Source organism: Cyprinodon variegatus, unplaced genomic scaffold (assembly GCF_000732505.1).
Source record: "Cyprinodon variegatus isolate N-32 unplaced genomic scaffold, C_variegatus-1.0 Scaffold182, whole genome shotgun sequence".
NCBI classification, from domain to species: domain Eukaryota; kingdom Metazoa; phylum Chordata; class Actinopteri; order Cyprinodontiformes; family Cyprinodontidae; genus Cyprinodon; species Cyprinodon variegatus.
The window spans coordinates 592,701-617,982 of NW_015150635.1; the positions used below are offsets into that span (position 1 = coordinate 592,701).

Sequence of the window (25,282 nt, forward strand, 5' to 3'; positions counted from 1 at the left end):
CTGTTATCACCTTAAATGGAAAGCTTATAAGTAGTAACAAATTTCCACAAGCTTATGTTGTTTAAGTCCCCTGATAACACTCCCATTTTCTACCATATTTGTTAAATATTTGTAAAAAAAAAAAAAAAAAAAAAGAAAGAAAAAAAGAAAAACTGCATAATACGTGACATTTTTGGCCAACTAGTTCAAGCTGTCAGGGTTTAGATGAAAATTTTTAATTTCATCAAGTTAACATGAAAGTACATTCAATCCTTACGTTCGAAAGAGAGAAGCAGTGATGGAGATTCAAGACTCTGCTAAATAATTTACTCCCTCTGCACTCCACTGTTGATGTTTGCAAAAGGAAAAGCGCAGACCTGGCGTTGGTGGATCGTGTTTTTTTAACCCACCATTTCTCATCCCTAAGTCTTTAATCACTGCAGGTTTTTGTGCCTGAAAGCTTTGTATTGCTATAAACACATAAACACAAAGAAAAAAAGATTACAGTTAATTAAAGCAATTGCATCTACTCAGTTATAGGTTTGCTGCAGTCATGTGTGCCGGTGTGTATGCTATAATGCCTTGATTGCATTTTCTTGCTCAGGCATGTTAATTTAAATGACACAATAAATCATCTCTACACTTAAAATTAGAAAGGATCTGTTTGAATGCAGCCATGAAAATTGTGACGTTTAGATAATAGAACCTGAAACAATCAGGGCTTGCAGAAATATGGAACAATGTTATCTTCTGCCCTTGAGTAAGGGCTCTCCAAATAAGACTTGTTCTGGGTTTGTGCTACTGTCTAAAGATTTGACCCTGGGATAAAATAAACAAGAGTTTGACTTTGTGTATATGTGTGTGTGAAGAATAACTTAGGTCTACCTCCGCTTCTCCACACACTGCTAATTTATTTTTTATCCCCTCCACCCCTGAAGGGCAGCCAAGTAAACGCACAGTGTCCAAAGTGAGCTGTAATAGATTATCAGTGGGCAGCGAAGCTGGTGGAGACTCCATGCTGCTGTGCTGACAGTGACTTAAACCTTTGGAGACCTTATTCAATAAAGCAGCAGTTAAACAAGCCAGAGCCATTTGGGCCACTTCATTGCTGCCCCCGCCACACCCCTTCAGCTGTTTGAGTCACATCTGTATTATAGCAGTAAATAAAAGGCACCAGAATTTAGCATTTTTAGTATGCATGAATCATCTGTGTAGGTGTTTAGCCCTGATTTATTTATTTTTTTGGGTCTGATGTTTTCCTTTCTGATAGGAAAAGATGAAGGGTAAAAACAAGCTGGTCCCAAGGCTGCTGGGGATAACGAAAGAGTCAGTCATGAGAGTGGATGAGAAAACCAAGGATGTGGTGCAGGAATGGCCTCTAACAACAGTCAAGAGATGGGCAGCCTCCCCTAAGAGCTTCACTTTGGTACAGTGCAACTCTTTTCTTCTATTTTTAGACTGCTCCTAATGTTATAGAACAGGGAAAATTAGTATCTAACCATGTTTTATTTTCTTTAAATATATTTGCAACTCATCCATTGTCATTACATTCACACCCATTTTAGTAATAACTAAACTAATTAAAAAAAAGAAAACTGAAAAAGAAATTTCTTGTAGAATTATGTGAAAAAAGTTAAAGGATGCATTGAAAACGTACTAATAATGGGTAGAAAGCCAATCAACTCTTTGAAATCTGTCTGTGTTAAGAAAGGCAGGCTTGCCCTTTCTCGTTGCCTATTAAAATTGTCTCATTTTGACCTAATTCGTGCCCCTGAAAAGGTTTCTCAACACATACTGTAGGTATTGCACAAGAGACCTTCTTTGGTCTCTTGTGCAATACCTACAGCGGCATCAGAAAGCTTTAAAAATGTAACCTTTTTCTAGAGCTTTTCAAAAGTCTTGTCCCACTTTGACTAAGACATTTGAAAAGGTCTTCATAATGAAAAGCTTGTGCTGATTTAGTCATATACCATCTTCATGATAATCCAGCAATTTTTGTAACTTGTCCAAATGCAATGTTAATGATCATAAATTGCTGTATATAGAAGCATCTTAATAAAAGTCAAAATATTGCTTCTAAAAAAGGAAGGCTTTTCCTTTGTTCTCATTTTAGTAGTTTATAAAATTTGTACTTTTTAAACTAAGAAAAAAAACACTTTGTCATCTTAGTGCATGTCGGTAATGTTGTATATTTGTGTATTTGTTTTCAAAATTATTTTATTTTTCTATTCTATTTTTCCTTGATCACAACCTGCTGACATCAAGGTTTAGGGACCATGCTGCTTGCTGTTCAGTCAGAGAAAGATAGAGTCATGAGAAACAATGATGGGCTGGCTGAAAGAAAAACCCAGAGCCAACTCAAACTTATTACTGTAACTCTTATTCAACCTGGATTTAATTTACTTTAGGTTTTTTTCTGACCCTGAGGCTGGATAAGACTGAGGAGGTGTCACAATGTCCATGTTTGCTGAACTTAGAAATGTAATGTTTAGAAATGCAACGTACCCAGTTCATTACTGAAAGGTTCCAAAAAAAGTTTAAAAAAAAAAACAATCCACTGGATTTTGTTTCCTAAGTTTTGAAGATGTTTTGCTTCCCATCCAGAAAGCTTTCTTAATTCTAGTTGAGTTCCAGGCTTATAAAGTAACCCAACAAAAGCGTTGTTATGGCTTAGAAAACATGCAAATTGAACCAAAAACATTTCCACCACTTTGTAAGGGGGAGTCGTTAAGGTGGTTGTTGGCCTGCCTTAACAGGCACAACGTTTTGACCACCTGCATGGTGATGAGGATTGAGGTGATAGTGGGAGGGAATCAACTCTAACGCTGCATTTATAGCTCTAGGAGAGCTGAAACCTGAGTCATCCCCCTCTGTTTAAGGTAATTTTTATGTTGTTTTTTTTGTTTTGTTAAACAGTGGGGGAGGACTCAGGTTTCAGCACTGAAGTTAATTTTCCCTTTCAAAATAACAACATGTATTCTAAGCTAAAAGAGAAATTCAGAACTCCAAATAATGCAGAAAATCAATAAATCTAAATCTTTTATCAGCTCCTGATACTCCAGATCTTCACTTAATTCTCTTATCTAAATGTCTTTTGGTTGTTTTTGAGATTTGTGTTTTTAAAAGAATAAAATAGAAAGAATAAGCTTATTTATATTGTGCCTATTCACCAAATACACATGTCATCTCAAGGCACTTCACAGAATCATTTCGATTAAATAATACAGACAGATTTGTTATAATTTTCTATCTAATCGCTTGCATCAAGTCATTGATTGTGCAGAATTCAGTCCTTGATGAGAATATAACAATAGTGGACATTTGTGTTGTATAAAAACTCCCAAGTTCAATAATTTGTAAACTGAGCAGCACCTCCTTCCTCTCTTCTCACTGCTCTCTAACCCAAGTCTCAGAATAATTAATTGCTCTCTCTATAGCCTCTCCAATACAGAGCAAATGCCAAAATAACCACTTTCCTGGGAAGGGACGCAACTTCATATGTTGATGGACACAATAATAGGTCTATAGCCCACCTTCTCTTCCAGTTGTAATGCCTGATGCCAGGGCAAGTCCCACTTCTCCTCCTTCTCTGATTGAGTGGGATATTGGGTGGCTTGGTGAGAGGCGGCACAGCGGAGCTACTAAAAGCTAACAGCAGACTGTTGGTGTAAAAAAATGTGAGCAGGGTGATCTCCAAACAGACAAATGCAATGAAAAATGAAATGTACAAGCAAGCTAGAAAAAAAGAAAGACATACAAAACACTTTAAAGAAAAAAATGGATTAAAAAAGATAAACTTGGGCCTGAGTGGGTTCTGCTAAAACATTCTGTTTGCCTATGCACAAGTCAAAGGTCTGTTTTTCATTTGATAACTTGTTGAAATATAGTTCAGGTAAATTCTAGCAGCTTATTCTTTCTGTGACTAGTTCCTGTACATTAACAAAATAATAAATTGATAACTAAATATTGTAATTTTAATCACAAATATAGTATGATACATATTAATATATTTAGAGGTTTCTATTGTGTAAAATATATACCTTATTTTGAGAATCCATAGAAAAATAAACAATTTAATTTAACTAAACTTTGATGCAAAATAAGACAAAGTAGTCTTTGGCAGTTAGCTGTCCACCATTTATGTCTAATTATTTGCAAGAGTAAGCTAATGTAATCTTTCAAATGCATTTTAACTGTATTATTTAACAAAGGGCATAAATTACAGATATATTGTTTAACCTATAAATGATCCAGAGACCATGACAAGGCACCACTTCTAAGATTTAATTATAAAAGAGACATAACAATAATCAAATAAAATAATGTTTTTCCAATGTTGGCTGCTTTAGAAAGACCTAGATTCAGCAGATGCAGTGTTTTATATATATAAAAAAAAAATCTGTCAGTCGCAATAGCTTATTTGCAATATATGCTTTCTTACTGCACAACACTTCACTGCTGAAAAGCATTTTGAAGTTTGTTTAGATTGTTACAGAACTCAATCACTCTCTGGTAGCATGTATTCGGCTTAACAGAAGCTAAACTTTAATTCTTTATATGACATTGCGGCACCAAATTTGTGATACAATTAAAGGATGTGCTACAAAATTATGTAAGCAAGGGAAATCTTAATTAACAAAATTACTAGGATATTATTTTTTTAAATCTGAAACAAGGGTGGATTTTTTCATAGAAGGATCGCAAACATACATAAATGGAAATTTGCCACTGGGTTTAGAAAAAGTAGATAAGCTGCAGGGATTATTCTGTGAGACACTGAACTTTAATGCATTTGAAAATGTATCGAAAGATCTAAAGATCAGAGTTTGTAGAAAAGACTCTCAGAACATTTTACAGTAGACGACACTTTGTAAAGAAAAATAGTTCTTCAAATAATGTGTTTTACCCTCAAGCAGCTCTAGGCTTTCATTAACCTGTCTGCTTTGCTGCTGATGCACCCATATTTACCCACTGTGGTTTAAATTATATTCAAATTATAATTTCATCCAAAAAAATGTTTTACTCTGTTTAAAATAGTTACACCTGAGTCACAAGTTTCTCTATACAGAAAGAACTAAAGCTATTATTACAAAATAATTTTCCTATTTCATTACTAATAAATACATTTTATGAGGTGTGTTAAATTAATTTCCCCTGGACTTTATTAAGTCATGGTCTATAAATCAATAATAGCTTTATTATGGATTTATAACGCTATTCGTTTTGATTTCTTTGCATTTGCAAACGTATTTACCTGGTCTCTAAGTTCAGGTGTGAATTTTATATCAACGTAACTATATATTCTTAGAAAAATATTCCCTTTGAACTTTAATGTAGATAAATTGAGGCAGAACAACAAAATTCAGATTACAGCTCCTATTGGTATACGTGGATAAATAAACAAAAACATATATAAATTTAATTCACTCATGGTTCAGTACTCAGTCTCCCTGCTTTTTGCTTACCGTATGTTTTTGTGCATATTATAATTGCGTTATCACCCTACCAAGACAGCACAGTAGTAGTTGCCAACTATTATCCTTGAGTTAAAAAAAGAATTAAGAGGAAAATTAGTGAAATTTAGATCAAGTAACTGTGAGCTGGAGGGTGTATTTTATTAAAAGGTCAGGCTAACAAAAAATACACATTGAAAAAAATAAAATCTCATAAGGTATTTTTGCCAGTAGGCATTTTGATGAAAAATACTCACTCTGGGTTTTTTTGGAAATACTTTGAAGTAGACACTTCTCCGATTCACCACATCTCTTATATGAAATTGGCTCTTTGGAGAAATGGAATGCTCAACAGAACATAGTCTCATTCCTTGATAGTTAAAAATGATGAAAGTCCTGCCAGATTTATTTACGAACCTCACCCTCTGTGATGCATTTTCTCATCTCAGCACACATTGCCTCACTCCCTCCCTCTAGTTAAAGCTAAACCTTTTTGCATCTAGCCAGATGACAGCACCCTGTAGCTTAAACAAACTGTTTTATCTTGTTTTAAACAAGGATTTTGGAGAATATCAGGAGAGTTACTACTCAGTCCAGACAACAGAAGGAGAACAGATATCCCAGCTTATTGCAGGATACATTGACATCATTCTTAAAAAGGTAAGTGGATAAAAATAATAGTGAATTAAAATAATGCAATATACTTTGCATTTAAGAGTCTATCCAAATAATCAGCAGTGTTTACTAATATCCTCTCAATACAGAAGCAGAGTAAAGATCGATTTGGCCTCGAGGGGGACGAAGAATCCACAATGCTGGAGGAATCCGTTTCCCCTAAGAAGTGAGTAGCATTTATATAGTACTCTGCAGTAAAGTGTTGACAGCACTGATTTATTAGTACAGCACAAAAGTGATGATGCTATTAAACCTTACAGATAGATTCAAATCTTTTAGGGGGTAAGATAAGTCAGATTCAACACAAAAGCAGCACTTTAAATTTTAAGATAATTCTTTATATGTTGTTTAAGTGTTCATTTTTTACAATTTTGTACTTAACTAGCCTTGACTTACAGTTAAGGGAAATAAAATTATCATAGAATTGACAAAATATCAAAATCACTTCAAAGATAAGAAGCAGAAAGCAAATCTTAAGACCTTTTTCTTATACCAGTGTTTTTCACTTCTAGCTTCTGAGCCAGATAATAGCTCTAATCTAAGCTGCAACAGTTTCAGTTATACAAATAGTGCTAAAAAGGCAGTTGAAAAAAATATTAGTAAAACATAAACAAATATCTTGTCTAACATTTCTCAGTTCATGACAACTGCTTTTATTCTTTGTAATACCTTTGTAATATTTTGTCAATACCATTGAATTGTAATATACTGTATATAATTATATATGTTGTACATTCTGCTTTTATCTTGGTTTTTGTCTTGTTCTTTTTACTCCTTTAGGCTTTTCTAAATACTGCTAAACTCAATTAGCATGTAGTGACAAAAGAGATTTGCTTGCATTGTGTCGTTAACTCTGCAGCAATCCCTGATACTGAGTATGTAGGCAGCAACAGTGGCAGCCGAAATAACACAATGAGAAGGGAATGCATTAGGCTATGCACATTTTGAAAGAAGCCAATTAAATCTAAGATAGCATTAAAGACTTCATTTAAATTACCTCCCCTTCATTGTTGGCATTAGTGTTAAAATCCTCCAATACAGTATATTAGATTGGAAATCTGAAAACTGATTTTTTTAAAATAGAGTACAGAATACAAAATAGAGACAAGTGGTTTTGGTGCTCAAAAATATGGGTGGGGGTAACTAACGGTTAAAGGTTAGAAGAATGTCAAAATTTGAAGAACTAGTCATTGCCTCATATGCATAAAACAATTTAAGGTAAGACTATATAAATGAATTTAAATATCACAAATCAGTCATCAACTAACTCTTTGAGGAGAGACGCATTTTAATTATCATTTTTTTTGCTTAATTTGAGTCCTACTCATTTTAATGAAATTGTTATGATTTACTCCTCTAAGGTTATTTTCTAAATTAATTCTATGTTGGAAGGAGACACTGTCTGAATGGGGTAAAGAGCGGGTAACAGTAGAGTAGCTGCAGAAAGGTGTGTTAAACAATATCTCTGTTTCCTGGTCTAGACTCAGATTTTTGGAGGACTAATCATGTCAGCCAGATTGTTAGAAAGAAGGGCTACATCCTCCAAAATGTGTTTTAATTGTTTTGGAAGTGTACTAAGCATTTATAAATTTAAAAAAGGTGTATTTGATGGTTATTATTTCAAGACTGTATTTCCTATCCTTTCCTATATTATGTTCTTCAATCTGTACATCTGTCCATCCGCCTGTATATCCAACATCCACTTGTCTATTCTTCTACGAACTATATATCCATCCATTCATCCACTCTTTGGTAGGTTTAATTTTGAATAGCTGTCATAAATAAGCATATCTGCCACTGTTTCATAGTGAGGGTTGGAAATTTGCCATTTGAGGGTTTCAAAATGTATAAAGCAAAGCTCAGATCTTTTGGAATTTGAGTCTTGAAAACTGTGGACTTTTGCGATTAAAGCTGCTGGCTGAGCCTTCATTCACTCAAGGAGTGTTGATTAATTAAGCCTCACAGGATTTCACTGCTGAAAAATGTCATATCTAATGTATCTCTACAAGGTCACCTCATCTGTCCAATTCAACTGTAAACTCATCATTTAGACTCTTACATCTGAGTAGATTGGGACGTCACATGATTAGTGGGATATTTCAGGCAATAGTAATTTCTCAAATAGAGATGCCCTTTCTTCTAAGCATCAGTTAGATGCAATGAGTGAAACATATTCATATCTCTGTAAGATTATTGTGTGTTCGTAGCTACATTTCTAAACAACAACAATAGGTGTTGCCAATGTGCAATAAAGGATCCCAAAGAGAGCCCCCCAAATTATACACCTGTATATCCTGTTCGTATCAATACTGTGGAAAGTCTCCTCTTACTATATCTCGCTGCAGTCCTTTCTACTACCATCTGGAAGTATAGACACATAAACAATGGAGACATCCACGTAAGATTAATTTCACGGCCACAGATCAAGGATGGTGTAGAAAGGAGGCAGGAAGAGGACATTCATGAAATAGGGGATCAAAATAGCTCTATATGGCTATTTATTCTATAGTCCCCAATAGGAATGGAGTGTAAATTGGAAGTGTAGTTTGAAACATGTATAGTCAGTGGAAATGTGTAAGGCTCCTGCTAAAACTAATGATAAATTATTGTGCCATATTTCCAGTGTGCATGGGCCAGCTGATTTATTTTGGTGTTTCCATTGCAAAGACATAATTGATGTATTTCAAAACAAGCTGTAATTAACCAATGGAGTCAAGAGCATATGCTGAGTTGGACGTGAAATCCAATTTTGTTTTGTTTTTGTTTTTCTCTGTCGAGGCCTGCTCACTGCGAGGATGTTGGCATGGGACCATTGTTATGCTGTAATTACAATTATATGATTTCTTTCGAAAGATCTACATTAATCTCTGTAATACTATTAACATAAAAATTAGCATATGTATTGGTTTTCAGGTAATAAATGCCATTGACTACAGAAGTATTTAGTTCCCTTTCAACGTTTTCAAATTTAACAAAACTACAAATTCCTTTGTATTTCATTTGATTTTCATGTAAATCAATCAATGAAGACAAACTCAGCATAGATAGGACAATCTGTAGATACACCAGTTATTAGCCACAAATCTGACTGCTTGCAGCCGTATAAATATGAGCAAACATTTAGAAAAAGGTGTCCTATTAAGCTGATAGTATAGTAAAACTGTTACACTGTACATATATACCAACCTTATCTAAACATGGTGGTGGAAGCATCATTATGCTCTTGCTTTTCTCTGTATCAGAAGAGTACTCTACTTTGTGTTGGTCTTATAATTCACAATTAAGTAATTCTTAGCATTCAGTTAAAACAGTCAGGAAACGATTTAGAGCAGGGCCAGAAGGAGGAAAGCAGGTTTAAACAAACTTAAAACCTAAAATAGAAATACTTGAAAGGGAATCCAAAAATTACAAAAACAAATGCTCAGGGGAAAGTAACAACAGTGAATCATAAGAGCATCACGAGGAAAAACACTGGTGGCATTTATAGGGTGATCAGAGGGTGGTCGATTAGAAACACTGTGCAGCTGTGAGGATAACTGCAGTTATCTTGAGGAAATGGCTCCTGGAAAATACAGGGAACCAGCAAGCAAAATATGATTACATATGAAACAATAAAGTGCAGAACAAAAGCAAAATCTTAAAACTTAGAAATTCTGTTAATATGAAAAGCAGTAGTAAAAAAAAATCAATTTTGACAAAAATAACAAAGGCCAAGGATAACTGCTACCTTTGCTTGCAGGTTTAACCTTTTTGCAGTCAATTTTAATTAGATTTTTGTGCATAAAATTGCCATTAATTACATTTTCTCAAATTTATTTATAGATCCACAATTTTGCAACAGCAGTATAATAGGGTTGGTCGTGTGGAGCACGGGTCAGTGGCCCTTCCTGGCATTATACGGTCTGGCTCTATTGGTGGCCCTGATAACTACAGTGTGGGCACAATGCCTTCTGCCCAGCAGCAAATTACCACTGGACAGATGCACAGAGGACACATGCCTCCACTGGTGAGTAGGATAATACAGCTCAATGTGCTTTATTCTCTAAGTCACAAAGAAATAAAATCTACGTAATCTTGAAAATGCAAATTACACTCGTATTGCCATGCTTTTTGTCTAGGTGTGATTTCTTTAAGCTATTAAGGTCACTTATTTAGCAATGCTTTTCTGAAAGATGCACAATAAACCTATTTTAGTTTGCAAAATTGGTTTTATCTTTTTGCATGTCTGCCATCAGAGTCTAGCTCAGCAGGCTTTAATGGGAACCATTAACAGCAGCATGAAGGCTGTCCAGCAGGCACAGGTGGACCTGGGACAAGTAGATAATCTGCCTCCACTGGGCCATGACTTGGTGAGTTATACTGTACCATGTATATAAGGTAGATACAGCAAATATGTACTTACTTTCTATCCCATTTTTAAAAATTATTGGTTTTTAAAGCAGACTGTAAACATGCATGCTGCTTGCAACCATATTTTGTTTGCTAGCCTTGGACTTCAACCAGTGCATTTAAAAATGTCCTGCTGTGATGAATATAAAACTCTAATTTTTTCCTCCTAAAGGCCTCCAGGGTTTGGGTTCGGAACAAAGTGGATGAATCAAAACATGAAATCCATTCTCAGGTGGATGCCATTACTGCTGGAACAGCCTCTGTGGTCAATCTCACAGCAGGTGAGTTCTCAAGAAAATATTTAATGGAGCTGCATTTAATTAATATTACTTTATTTCTAATATTATATTGTTTAAACTTGATAAAGGAAAATGTTTTTACCAGAATGACAATTCACTATTGGATGCTTTTCACACCAGTGCTGATAAATTACTGTCTTTGTGTTATTTATAGATATTTTTGTTTCGCCTAATATATAAATCTTGAACCATCTGCACTGAGCATTTCTCTTCCAGCTGCCCCTTCTAGTTAGATATAATGCCAGTTCAGTTTTAGACTAACCTTGCCTTCCGTTTGGTTTCACTTAGAGTTTTCCTTCTTCACAGCCACTTGTTTCATCAATGTTCTTATATCAGCTTAGCCCTTTCAGACAGGCTCTAATCATGACTCTGATGTGTTTGTTAAAGCAAATGACACGCGAGCCACCCCATGGCGTGGCTGAATCAATGCTGCAGCAGTAAATTGAGATGCACAGCCGAGACGTTGGTTGGTTTAGGCTGTTATTTTGGCCGTCTATCCTCTGCAGGTGAGCCAACAGAGACCGACTACACAGCAGTGGGCTGTGCCATCACCACCATCTCCTCAAACCTCACCGAAATGTCCAAGGGCATCAAGTTACTCGCAGCACTAATGGAAGATGAGGCGGGAGGTGGACATAAGCTCATGGGCGCTGCCAGGATGCTGGCAGGAGCCGTGTCAGATCTGCTCAGGTCCGTGGAGCCTGCGACTGGCGAGGTGAGGCACACAGTGATTACTACGGTGGTTTGGGATCTCATTGTCAGATGCAATCCCCAGAATGTACAGAAATACAAAATGCTGAACTGGATGCTAATTTTAAAATGTTACCACTGAAACTCTACTACTAAAGGTTTTTTTGCCAGGTAGGGAGGTTTGATACTGATTTAGATCATGCTGGAGTGTTTTCTGTGGAAACTCGCCAGCCGCGTGTAATGAATGTGCTGATGTCACCCTTGTGCAGCCGAGACAGACGGTGCTGACTGCAGCAGGAAGCATTGGACAAGCCAGCGGGGACCTGCTCCGTCACATGGGGGAGGGCGAGACTGATGAGAAGTTCCAGGTTGGATGCCTCCCACTCACTGTTTCTATGGCTGTGGCAGCCAAACAGGAAGACACACACCCATATTCTCAGGCCCCCTTTAAAAATGTCAATACACTCTTATGTAATTACCTCAGGCTTTATTGTCTGCCTGCCACTTTCAAACAAAGCATCAGATTGAGAGCTTTTAGAGGAGAAAGACCATACAGTGTTTTAACCCTGAAATAATGAGCTGATCTATACAGCCAGGATGCTTCTTTATGTACAGTATCTGACATAGAAATTAGTGTCTGCACTAAACTGACCTCAGTTTAAATGTTTTCTTATATATTAAGAGGAAAGGAAACAAATATTTCCCTGTATCTTAAAATAATAATAAATAATTAATGAAAAAAGACTATTTGCTTTTTTTTCCCCCAGTCCTTGATAATGGAGATTAACCATTCTGAGTTTTTTGGCCAATCCTGATATTTGTATAGATTTGTATAGATGATTAAAAAAAAAACATTTTAATCTGCCGAATAATTTGAAAACCCGGGCTCATACATCCTACATGCCCTTAGTTTGTTGGCTTTCATCCACTCAGGGAATGTAATTATTTTTCCAACAATCCATCAGTGATGTGCCACTTTTATACTACAGCTAAGTAAATCTTACAAATACTGTTTACAACCTCTTAAAAAACAGACAAAACTGTTTAATTCCAAGATTTCCAAACTATCCCAGCATTTTATTTTTATGAAAGGCTGAGGCTGAAAACAAAAAAGAAAAACAGAGCTACTCTGCTGTTCTCTGTACAGCAGTATTAACTGTACAACATACATTTCAATACTGAGGGCAACAGTGGCGTTGGATGTAGGGGTTTGCCCTGAAATCAAAGGATTGACGGTTCAAGCCCCGGCTCTGACTTTCAGTGTCGTTGTGTCCTTGGGCAAGACACTTCACCTGCATTGTCTATTGATGGTGGTCAGAGGCCCCGGTGGCGCCAGTGTACGGCAGCCCTGCATCTGACAGTGAGCCCCAGGGCAGCTGTGGCTACAATGTAGCTTGCCACAATCAGTGTGTGAGTGTGTGCGTGAATGGGTGAATGAATGTAGTGTGAAGCGCTTTGGTCAAGTCTCCTGACTTGAAAAAAGGCGCTATATAAGTACATGCCATTTACCATTTACTACATTGATAAAGTAGCTAACTGTAGATCAAACTGTTATTGCTTTGGTATAATGCATTTTTTGACCTGTAAAAGGTTGTATTTCTAAACTGCCAATCAGCCATCCACCAATCAGTGTCAGTGAATATTTAATTTATAGAAAAAAAATAGATAAGTAATTGAACTTTTTTAATCCCACACTAGAGAAATCACCTCTGCATTTAACCCATCCCTTTGGGGAGCAGTGTTGGGGTAAGGATCTTGCTCAGGAACCCAGATTGCCGGCTTTGGGGACCTTCTCAGAGCTCAAGTGCACTGTTCTAGCCACTAGGCCAACACTCCCGTCAAATCTCTATGAATATTTAACTATGCACCTATATTTGATCATGTCATTATGACTTAATATTCACATACCCTGGTCCTTGCTGTTTGAAGTCTTGTTGCTCCTTTTACATTTGTCATGTACTAGTCACATTATATCAGTTTGAACAAAATGGACTGCGAGCATTTACTCTCCGCCTCTCTTCAGTCACACGTCCACAGCTGTGTTCTGTTTCTGTGAAGGACACTGATTAATATGTTGCAGGACACCCTGATGAATCTGGCCAAAGCGGTGGCCAATGCAGCTGCTATGTTAGTCCTGAAGGCCAAGAATGTGGCCCAGGTGGCCGAGGACACTGTACTGCAGAACCGAGTGATTGCAGCTGCCACCCAGTGTGCCCTGTCTACCTCCCAACTGGTTGCCTGCACCAAGGTACACACTTTGAATTTTCTGCTCTCGTGACTTACAGACAGATGGGGATTTGAATTTGCAACTGATGCAAAATGATAATGTTTGAAAGGTCTTTGAAAGGTGTACCTAACTAGCATTTCTAAATGATGGAAAAATAACTGTAGATTTCTGCTTAATAGTAAAATGTCTTGATTTGTCTTAGCTGCTGTCATCCTTTGTGTGTTGTACAGGTGGTGAGCCCCACCATCAGCTCCCCAGTTTGTCAGGAACAGCTTGTCGAGGCTGGGAAGCTGGTGGACCGATCCGTGGAGACCTGCGTCAAAGCTTGCCGCTCAGCTAGCAACGACGGCGAGTTGCTGAAACAGGTCGCAGCAGCAGCTGGTGTGGTGAGCCAGGCCCTCAGCGACCTGCTGCAACACGTCCGCCACTATGCCAGCTGCGGGGAGCCCATCGGACGCTATGACCAAGCCACAGACACGATTATGAATGTGACTGAAAATATTTTCACTTCCATGGGTGATGCGGGTGAGTGGCAGCAGCTGTTCTGACAGAAATGAGTTGATCCCTACAGACACCTGTCTTGAGTTTACCTGTTCTGCTATGTTTTGAATATGCAGTGGGACTAGATATTATCTCCAAATGGTCCTGAAAAAGTCCATGTTCAAAGCTCAGGTTGTAGTTTTTCAGTGGATTTTTTTAAGTGAGTCTAATTCCTGAGGGGTCGTAGTAGACATTTCATCCAAAGCCTATACAGAGTTCTCAGTCTGGTCTTAATCAGCAATACAGAGCCTCTGGAAGGTAACAGGAAACATATGACTCTAGCACTTGTCTGAAGAGACAAACATTTTTCTTCAGTTTGCTTAAAAAAATATTCCAAACACAAGGTATGCATTCAATGCAGAGAAAAGTTAGATTTCATATGATTACATACATTAGTTGTAGAGCACTTTGAAATCTACTGAGATTTATAGAATGAATAATTAAGAGCATGTGGTGGAATTTAGGAAACTTAACTTTTAATGGCAAACATGTGGGGAGGTGTTGCATTCATCCCATACATTTCTTTTTCTGCACATTAGTTTGAGTCAATAGAAACTTTCCACTGCAGGACATAAAGGTGAAAATGATGTAAACCAGGGTAAGCCAGGTTAAAAAAAATGGCCTGGGCATTTTGGGCCATGGCGGCCCATTATGGTTAGCAACAGCATATTTTATGGGGAGACACACAGAATTTCAAAAATAAATATATAGTGAAAGAAAACACTCAAGCATTAAAAAAAGATTTGGTAGAAAGGCTGCTTAAATATTGAGGAACTGATTTTATCCACTGATCAGTTATTTTAAATAAAATACTTAGTCAAACATATAAAATCGACATCAAATTGTGGTATTGTAAAGACCATAATAGAGATATAAATCACTCTCAAATCATTTAATTAAATTATTCTTTGTTAAGATAATAAAATATTTAATATATAATAATATATTGAATATTGATTGATAAATACATTTTTTATTACATTATGATAGCCTTGGGCCAGCCCACAAATGGACGTTGGCCGCCCGGGCATACAGTATGCCCTGTATGCCCAATGGCCAGTATAAGCCCTGATATAAACATGAAAATCTTAGATATTAAGAGATTTTAGATTTCTAAAATAAGACTTTGTTGAGAATAATATACCACAACAATTTATCAGGTTCAAGTGATCCAAAAAATAAAAAATTTACCAGATAAGTTTATGATACTGATAAATGTTGTTTTTTTTCTTTTAATAAACTGCCTTAAATTTTAAGTATGTCAAGTATTCAGAATTTTACAGTTTAGACAAATGAAAATATAATATTTGTATAGATTGTCATTGCTATAATTATCAGCTTTTATTGTTTCTATCAAGTGTATTTTGGCTTATTTCATTTTAATGCTTCTGTCATTCACTTCATCTTGTAGCTACCATGTTGTTGTTAGTCAAATCCTGATTCTTTGTAATTTTCAGTTTTTTTAAAGGTTGGCATCTGTGTTGTAATTTAAGCTTCAATTGCCTTTACTAAAGGCAAAAAAATTGTGGTTAGAAGAGACACCATACACCCAGTTCGGACTTTTAATTCAATTTCAATTCAGTTTATCCTCTGTTTGTTTCTGCTGTGCCTGCCAACCCATAGCTAACCTCATGCTCTGCCTGCAGCAGGCGTTGAACTGTATCAACTGAGCTGTAATGCAGAAACAAGTCAGCATGATCTATCTGCTTTGATGGTTGAGACCTGAACTTTACAGCAGAAAGTTACCAGTGGTTTTCACTAAATATTTTGTAGTAACAGTGTTAGTGTATCTCCAGGTAAAGCCCCATATAGTTATACCTGAAAGACTGCTGTCTCTTCAGTATTATTAACTAAAAGCTGCATTTTTTTTTTCATCTTAAAGTTTAGCACAAGTGTGAATGCTACTTACCAACTTGTACATTTGAATGATGTTGTTTTTATGTGTTTTAATAAAGAATTGTTTCCTTTATACAAATGTCTGTAAAGTATGTCCCAGCTGCAGCCATAATAATCCACAATCTGCTGCTTCATGTATTTTTTCGGGGGTCACAGTATACTGATATAAACTTTGCTTTTTGGTCTAAACAGGTGAGATGGTCCGTCAAGCTCGTGTGCTGGCCCAAGCTACCTCAGACTTGGTCAATGCCATGAGGTCAGATGCTGAGGCAGAGGTTGATGTTGACAACTCCAAGAAGCTTCTTGCTGCCGCCAAACTGCTGGCAGATGCCACTGCTCGAATGGTGGAGGCTGCAAAGGTGACACATTTACCTTAAGCCAATCAAAAAGTTGGATGCTGCTTCATGTACGTTTTATGCTTTCTGTCATTTTCCCTTAGTTAATGATAAGAAATATGGCCTTGAACTTCACTTTTAAACATCACTAATGAAAGTCTTTCTACTTCCTTATGCTAATATCTACCATCTGATTCTACATCCAGTATGAAACTATGCAGCATGTGTCTCTTAATGAGCCCCTGGCACTGTCGAGCAGGGCATTATCTATGAGAAATACCCATGCAACAGAAGTGCGGCGTGTAGCTTGTTAAGATGTTTTTAATCTGTGGCATATTAATCACCACATCACTGCCATTATCAAAGAGCAAGAGAGGATCTGGCACTGACGGTTTCCTTGGAAACTGAAAGGAGACAGAGTTAAATGTTTCTTTGCATTTGTCATACAACACAGGCAGGGCAGAGTTATTAAGCTTAATATTTCAAAGATCTAGATACTCATTATTTTCTGTATCTACAGCATGCATTGCTACAGCTTTTGTTTATTTTCACATATATACATAATTGTCTGGGTATATCTGCCCATCAGGGAGCAGCTGCTTACCCAGAGAATGAGGACCAGCAGCAGAGACTGAGGGAGGCAGCTGAGGGACTACGAGTTGCCACTAATGCCGCAGCTCAAAACGCCATAAAGAAAAAACTAGTCAACCGACTGGAGGTGAGTTACCAGAGGATTTATTTTTTTTCTTCCTGTTAACTTCCAAGCTGTTAAACCTGAAATCACGCAATAAATTGTTACCATTTTTCCTTTTAATTAAGACAGAGGGATATTTCCTATCGCTGTGATATGAAATTCAAAGGAAGGTCACCTTTTTCTGATATGTCTTTTTATCACCACAGAGAGATATAAATCCCTTTAATACTGTGAAGGAACTATCTGTATAAAGATCTGTGTTTAGCCCTCAATATCAGTTTGCCCCCTGAAGACGACCAACCCTTTGCGTTAGAGAGTCCAGTGTTCAATTTCCCCGGGCACATAAACTATTCATTACCCTGGGGCTGGGATCAGCCTCCTATCAGACAGGAATCTCAGCCTGACTCCTTGCATCGGATGGTTACAGTAATGGTGCTAATGGTAACCTCCATCACAGCTGCATGTAAGCCAGTCTAAAACAATGTTATTAATCTCAGAGTGTGCTTGTAACAATTATCTCTGAAACATTTAGGCAACTCCAGAGCCCTCCGTTTTGCAATGTCAAGACAAAATAAATTTCCCTCAGTCGCAGTCATTGTTGTGTCTAGATCTTTTCTTCTGTATGAAATATTAACCACAATAACATAAGCAGCACCTTTCAGTGTACTTTCACCACTACTGGACTCCCTCATGGTACCAATGCTGCCTTACTTATTTGTCAATAAGCTCACTTTCTTGACATTTAGTATTCTGTAAATGTCTGATTTTTTTTTTTTTTTCTTATCTAAATTTTCCCTATCAAATCTGACCAGCTTTTTAAGGCTGGTCAGATTTGTTTTGTCACTCATCATCAAGGTAGATGTCATGACCAGACTGGGCTTTTAATGTTGCAATTGAACTTCTTTTAGGTTGTTAAGTTTATACCAAATAACTTAAATAAAGTTTAAATTAATTCACTGTGAAAGATTTTATGTATTGTTTAAGATCTAGAATCTCTCCATACAGGGACCTATAATGATCCATAATCTTCTATCTACAAAGATTCAAGTTTAAATATATTGACTCAAACAAATTATTTCCCCTGTAATAATGGCATAAAAGCTTTTTTTTTTTGCTAATTACAGTAAATACACACTTTTTTATAGTTATAAATAAACTTCTAGTGTAGTTCTGGGTAAAATACCCCTTTTCATATTAAGAATTTGAACTAGTTTCCAGGCAAAGGCATTTTTATAATCTATACGTTTGTAATATGGTTTGAACTGAGAACATTCCAGATGCCTAATAATAAAAATTGAACTTTATTGATCTCACATTGGAGGAATTTATCTCTGCATTTAACCAATCCCCTTGAAGAGCAGTGGGCTGCCATTGTGGGGCTCCCAGGGAGCAGTCGGGGGGTTAAGGGTTTTGCTCAGGAACCCAGAGTTAAGGCTGTGGGATTGATTCAGCCTGATGATTTCACCCATATCCATGGTAATGGATACAGTGTTCTTAGCTTTAAAACCTTGACGTTGACTCCTGTAAACTTAATTGTTATTATTGTGATGAATAAGCTTACTCCCTGTTTTTGCTGTCCCCAAAACTTCAAAACCAGAAAGGATTTGGATTGTCTGTGTGCAGCTTCATGTTTCTGTGAAACTTATTGAGCTTCTATTTTGGGGCAACTTCCTCCTTTTTTTTTACACCCTTCCAGAACATGCTGATGTTAAACTTTGTAATCCTTTTTTTGACAGATGTGTTAGTTGAGGTCATGTGCTTAGTATTTGGACACAACAGAGTTTTTTCAATGCAAAATCATCAACATGTTGGCTATTTTTTGATCCGATAGGTCAGGCTGACATAAAAAATTACAATGAATCCATATCATATCTGTTAAAAATCTTTGATTATTTCTTAAAATCAACCAGTGAAATTGGCTTTATAATTTCTTATTAGATGAGAGGGGGATACCCAGTCTAATAGTGTGCGGTTTCTCTTCAACTTGTTAAGGGGCATTTATCCAACTTAAATTAGGGGTGTATTTACTTAAGAGAAACTCTAATTTTTAGATACGTACCTTTGTGGATCAGAGCAAATAGGTTTTCAAATTAAAATTTTATTGAAAGTTTCTTAATCGCTGACATTTTTTTTGTCATTTGACCAGGTCACCCTATAGGCACATTTTAATACCGGTATATATATGTACATATATGTACAGTATAATAACTAAATTAAGGAAGACTATAGTGAACAATTTATATGAAAATCTTTTCCTCTTCTCTCTCACAAGTTTTTAGTCAGGGACACCTCTCTCTGTTATTAGAACTCTGAGCCAGAACACAGCTGTATATCATTAAATTAACGGTTATACATGAGTGTTCCTCTTTGCCAAGCACCCCTTTTTGTTTTAGACTAAATTCTCTTACTTTTTATGTTTTATAAACAGATAGCTGCTAAGCAGGCAGCGGCTGCAGCGACTCAGACCATAGCAGCTGCTCAAAATGCTGCTGCTTCCAACAAAAATACTGCTTCACACCAGCAGCTAGTACACAGCTGCAAGGTACAGTAGTACAGTCTTTCTTATGCACACATTTTGATACGTTCTTTTATATGACTTTTTAAAAGTAATTTTAGTGGAACATAATAATAATTCAGAATTAATATTTTGATTCCAGGCAGTAGCAGACAGTATTCCCCAGCTGGTGCAAGGAATGAGAAGCAGCCAGGCCCAGCCAGAGGAGCTTGGCCCTCAGCTAGCCCTCATTATGGCCAGCCAAAGCTTTTTGCAGGTAGGCATGTGACCATGAAATTGTCAATGACCTTCTGTAACCTTTGTCTTATAATTTGAGTTTTATATTTCTATCGTTACACCTCAGCCTGGAAGTAAGATGGTTGCCTCTGCAAAGTCTGCTGTACCGACAGTGGCCGAACAGGCTGCTGCTATGCAACTGGGGCAGTGTGCCAAGAATTTAGCAACCTGTCTGGCAGAGCTCAGGACGGCCATGCAGAAGGTATCGTAACAATGAAAAAGATAGCAAGATTCATCTGACTGACAGAGTATTTGCTGGCTCTTGTGTTTAAATTAAACTCCATTTTGTAATGTCAGCTGCCTATAGCTTTGCATTCCATCTATTCTGCATAACCGACATTGAGTAACAGTTTTGCTTGGATGTTATCTAAAGGCCCACGAAGCTTGCGGCCCTTTGGAGATTGATTCTGCCCTTAAGACAGTACAGACGCTAAAGAGTGAGCTCCAGGATGCAAAGAGGTCTGTGATTGATGGCCAGCTCAAACCTCTTCCAGGAGAAACGGTCAGTATTTAGGGACTTACTGTGCCCATTTCAAGAATTGTGGCACTGGGAAAACAGGGCTTTCTATCAATTTTGGCTTTAACAAAGTTCTTATGACTTTAAAAACTGTTTTATTTACAATAACATGAAAAAATGGACGTCTGTGTATATTTTACAAATTTGGTAACTTTGATTTGTTGCACAGGATTCTTTTAGAAGTATATAATTAAGGGGGACAGAATACAAATGCATACCACACTTGTCAGGTTTTCAATTAAAAACATTTATAGAAGCAATGTTGTCTTTTGTTTACGAATTATGCACAACTTTAAGTCATTTATCATTTATAATTATCATACCATACAATCAATAAATCAGATTAAGTCAATAAACATGTTAATGTTTAGGCAGGTAAATACTATTGCAAGAGACAGCTGACCATACCTCATCCACAATAGTAGTAGATCCATTTTCCTCAATGAATGGATAGGTGTATTATTTTTTTTGTTTGTTTCTTTGCAATATATCTCAATAAATACTGAATAAAAGGGAAAATTAGGTGATGGTTGGTGATCACTTTGTATATCTGATCAGAATGCAGATGGAAATAGAGATGGGGCATATGTATTTCATACATACTGATTTGTATGCACAAAATACTAATTTGTTGCCACAAAATATAAAAAACGTGCACAAGAACTACTAATTTGACCAAAAAATCCTCACAGAAAGAAATACACACATGGAGAAATGAATACTCTGATGGAGATTTCATTTGTGCATGATCTGCATTAGTAGCAATGTGCATGCTTCAAGCAGGCAGCTTATTGGCTGATACACATGAGAAAAATGTTGCATATTGCCAAACAAAGGCAGTTTAGCCCTTGATATTCAAATGCCGGCCACCATGGATTTTACTGCGAAACATGCCAGGTTTAAACATAAAGTTTACAAATTTTAATCCCTGAAAATGTCATTAAGACCATTGAATGGTTTGTTTATGATTTAAAGTTGCATAATCTACAAGCTGAAAGAGAGTATTGAACTAATAACACACTGCATCATTCTCACAGTTGGAAAAGTGTGCTCAGGATTTGGGAAGTACATCAAAGGCTGTCGGCTCCTCCATGGCCCAGCTGCTTACCTGTGCTGCACAAGGCAATGAGCATTACACAGGTAACACTCTTCTGAATAGATCCAAAATGCTTTGACTGTTCTTTCCCATGTCACCACAGCAGACTGATATATTACAGCAAATAAATTGCTAATAGTGTATGGTTTTTTTTTTTCATTGTTTTTAACAGAATATTTTGGAATCCATCAAAGTTGTTTCTGTTATATCTGATTTTAAGTGAAGCAATAGATTTGGAACAGCATTTCCAACAATAAACGTCTCCAAGCACTATTTCACACTGTGGCTTAGGGTGCTGCTTGGTGCTCATTAATCTCTTTTTTTACTGATTTAAAATTTCATCAGCAAATGGCTCCACTCTGCTGGTTAATGCAATTTGATGCTTTTTTAGCTCTATGTGTAATAATTTAAGAGCACTTCCTACGTGGGGGGCATATTTAGCATAGATCCTCATTAATTTAAGCAATGAATGCATTTTAGTATCACAGTTCAGTCATAGTATGTTTCAGTTGATTTATTGAACACTGCTGCAATAACCGCTAAAACTGAGATCGGACTGTTTTTCACAACGAACACTGCATTAATTTAAGAAATATTGTTGGATATAAGAAAGAAGAGATACACAGCTATCTGCTGTCTGTCTTTGCTACATTCTTTTAAATTGTGGATGACTTATTTATTTTTATTGCAGGTGTTGCTGCTCGAGAAACAGCCCAGGCTTTAAGGACATTGGCTCAAGCAGCCAGAGGTGTGGCAGCCAGCACCAAGGAGCCTCAGGCTGCAGCTGCCATGTTGGACTCAGCTCAGTATGTGATGGAAGGCTCTGCCATGCTGATCCACGAGGCACATCAGGCTCTGGTTCATCCAGGGGATGCTGAGAGTCAGCAGAGACTGGCACAGGTAGCACAGGTCCCTGTAATTTATTCCCAAATGCAATATCAGTGTCCCACAATAATTACATTGTTCTTTTCAGTCCCTTTCTCCCATATGCTGCTGATTTGTAAACATTTCTGGTTTTCCATAACAATCATCTCCTCTAAGCGTTACTATTTTCTCTCCGCTGAGTCTTTTGTTGCCTGACATCCCTCCCTTAGGGATAAAACCATTCATTTTCCCACAGACCTTGAGGAGATAAACATATTGTTTAGCATAAATCTTTGACAGCAGCAAAAATTAGTGACAGAGCTTTGAGCTAAATTTGAATTTCAGATATATTCCCTGTTTCCCATTATAGCGATGCTTTGCTTTTGGGCTTTATTATGTAGCACACTGTTAGACTGGGTAATGGCAGTCTATTCACAGATGTTGTGTTTCTTTTTTTTTTTCCAGGTAGCCAAAGCTGTGTCACACTCCCTGAATAACTGTGTTAACTGCCTACCAGGCCAGAAAGATGTTGATATGGCCCTCAGGAGCATTGGAGAAGCAAGCAAGAAGCTACTGGTAGACTGTGTGAGTCCTGGTCAAGATTTTAATACTATAAATATTTATTCTATTTCATCTTTTCCATAAAAAAAAGGATTTTGCCCAAGAAAACATCTGCAAGCACATTTATTGAGTTGAGTGAAAGGAAAAATTGGTAGAAGTTTCTTGTACGTTCAGGAGGTGCATACAAGAATCGAGTAAATGCAGCCTTGATAGATGGGAAGTAATGTAGTGTTTTGTTTCAGATATAGAATTTAGTTTCCAAGAGCCAGCACATGCTCTGATGAGTGAGCCTTCCAAAACTTGTTACTATTTACTGTGGTGTAGATGCACTCAATAATGTGGTAGAGCTCATTTTACATTAATTACTGCATCACTATGTGGCATTTTGTTGATAAACATGTGACTGTGCTAAAGTGCTGAGAAAGCCCCCGGTGATACGCAATAGAATCTCAACATGGTTTATGCAGAGCATCTTTCCAAGGCTATTAAGCCGGGCATACACTGTTATTGCGTGCAATAATTGATTATTTTTTAATTATTGCACGCAGCTACAGCTCACACTGTACAATGAAACTGCAGGGTTTTGTAATACAGTGTGAATGCACAGATCACGATGTATGTACGAACTACCTGCTCTCATGGTACGTCTAAAAACCGCGTTGGACTCAGCTCCGCAGTGAGATGGCGCTACTCGGACTTCGTCTATCTGGAAGATAAACAAGTAGAAGAGGAATATAAAGCTCACTAGCTTTATATTTTTTTGTGTTTTCATCTGAGAGGAAGAAGAAGAATACCTGTTTGCGCATGCCCTCTGAGCATGTTGCCCACGACGGTCGACTGAAAATCAAACATGTTTGATTTTCTCCATACCTCACACACAGAATAATTATTGTGCCTACATTGCAAAATAACTTACAAATATATCCAATCTCACATGTCCTAAACTGGAATCATGTTAATCTCAGTGGTTGGCTGCAATCAGAATGGGAAAACACATTTTAAACAAAGGTTTTGAACTACAAAGCAACCCTTCACCTTTCTGGACACCATCTGAGACAAGAAGGACTGAAAGACCGAGATTGTAGCTTGCTTACTCTCTTAGCTGAGAGCGTAATCTTCAAGCAAGAGAAACTAGATTATGGAACATGATTACCTGATATTGCTGCTATATATACACCATAGGTTCAAAGAAAAGTAGCCCCTAATGTGTCCATACCAGGAAAAAAGACCCCCCTCAGCGTGGACACACAAGCAGAGGCCCATTCCAAAATATCCCTGGGTACCTTCTGTCCAAATGATAACATGCTTTCACTCCAGGTGGGGCAGCTGACATGGCTCAGAACAGAGGACCCAGTATTCAAGGCCAGATAGACAGTGATTACTCAGAAAGCATTTATTTTAAATAGGGACTGTGGATCTGCAGTAGCAGCGGCTATGGCATCAAAGGCTGGAACCTCTACAGGAGAGTAACAGTTCAGTCTGTGCCCAGAGAACAAGGTTGATTCCAGCCGGTGGGCTGCCAACAGATGCTGCAGCCCCAGAGAACATGCAGGAGTCTGAAGTCAGGTTAGGCAAACAGATCAGAACAGGAACAGGCAGGCTCAGAGCTCCAGGTGTCTGAAGCCAGGTAGGGCAAACAGATCAGAATAGGAAGGCTCAGAGGTCCAGGAGTCCAAAGACAGTTCAGGCAAACCGTTCAGATGAGAACGGGCATTCTCAGTGATTGAGAAGTAGAACAGTCTAGGATCAGATAATCAGAAACTGTCAGATGAACACTCTCACTGTTTAGATCAGATGGGAACAGGCAAGCTCAGTGATTGAGAGGCAGAACAGGTCAGGATCATGAAATCAGAAAGACCAAGGAACCCTAAAAACACTCTCACCACTAGCTCAAGAGAACAAGAATCTGGTGCTGATGACTGGGAGCAAGCAAATTAAAAAGAGGCAGGGGCAGTTGGATCAGATGAGCAATGATGAGAAACCAGGCAGAGTTAGACAGGTGAATGAAATGAATAATTAAGCGAAACATCATCTCCAAGATCATGACATGAGCAAGTGATTACGGCAATTTTCTACAGTATATCGCTCACTACATTTCTATGTTCCAGTAAAGTGTGTATAGTAGTTGCATCTGATGCTTCTGCTGCTCCTGTGTTCAGTGGTGGAGCGTGGCTTTGCTATATTTGCTGTGATAAATGTATAGATAATAGTCTTAATGTTTTTAAGTGATAAAGTCCACCTCAAAACATTGTCTGTGCAGTCAGTTCATAAAGATT

At 37.4% G+C, this 25,282-nt stretch overlaps 1 protein-coding gene across 4 annotated transcripts in view; it reads left to right on the forward strand.

Annotated features, from left to right (window-relative positions):
• The window catches only part of tln2 (talin 2), a 133,179-nt gene that overhangs the window by 64,349 nt on the left and 43,548 nt on the right, over positions 1–25,282 (forward strand). For all 4 annotated transcript variants that reach the window (XM_015378935.1, XM_015378938.1, XM_015378937.1 and 1 more), the window contains exons 10-28: positions 1,250–1,405; positions 5,991–6,092; positions 6,197–6,273; positions 9,930–10,113; positions 10,343–10,456; positions 10,669–10,777; positions 11,302–11,510; positions 11,755–11,853; positions 13,566–13,733; positions 13,943–14,237; positions 16,341–16,507; positions 17,073–17,201; positions 19,606–19,719; positions 19,835–19,948; positions 20,036–20,170; positions 20,342–20,470; positions 21,523–21,625; positions 22,273–22,481; positions 22,911–23,030. In XM_015378935.1, coding sequence (XP_015234421.1) covers positions 1,250–1,405; positions 5,991–6,092; positions 6,197–6,273; positions 9,930–10,113; positions 10,343–10,456; positions 10,669–10,777; positions 11,302–11,510; positions 11,755–11,853; positions 13,566–13,733; positions 13,943–14,237; positions 16,341–16,507; positions 17,073–17,201; positions 19,606–19,719; positions 19,835–19,948; positions 20,036–20,170; positions 20,342–20,470; positions 21,523–21,625; positions 22,273–22,481; positions 22,911–23,030 — 2,733 coding nt within the window. The remainder of the gene's footprint in view (positions 1–1,249; positions 1,406–5,990; positions 6,093–6,196; positions 6,274–9,929; positions 10,114–10,342; positions 10,457–10,668; positions 10,778–11,301; positions 11,511–11,754; positions 11,854–13,565; positions 13,734–13,942; positions 14,238–16,340; positions 16,508–17,072; positions 17,202–19,605; positions 19,720–19,834; positions 19,949–20,035; positions 20,171–20,341; positions 20,471–21,522; positions 21,626–22,272; positions 22,482–22,910; positions 23,031–25,282) is intronic.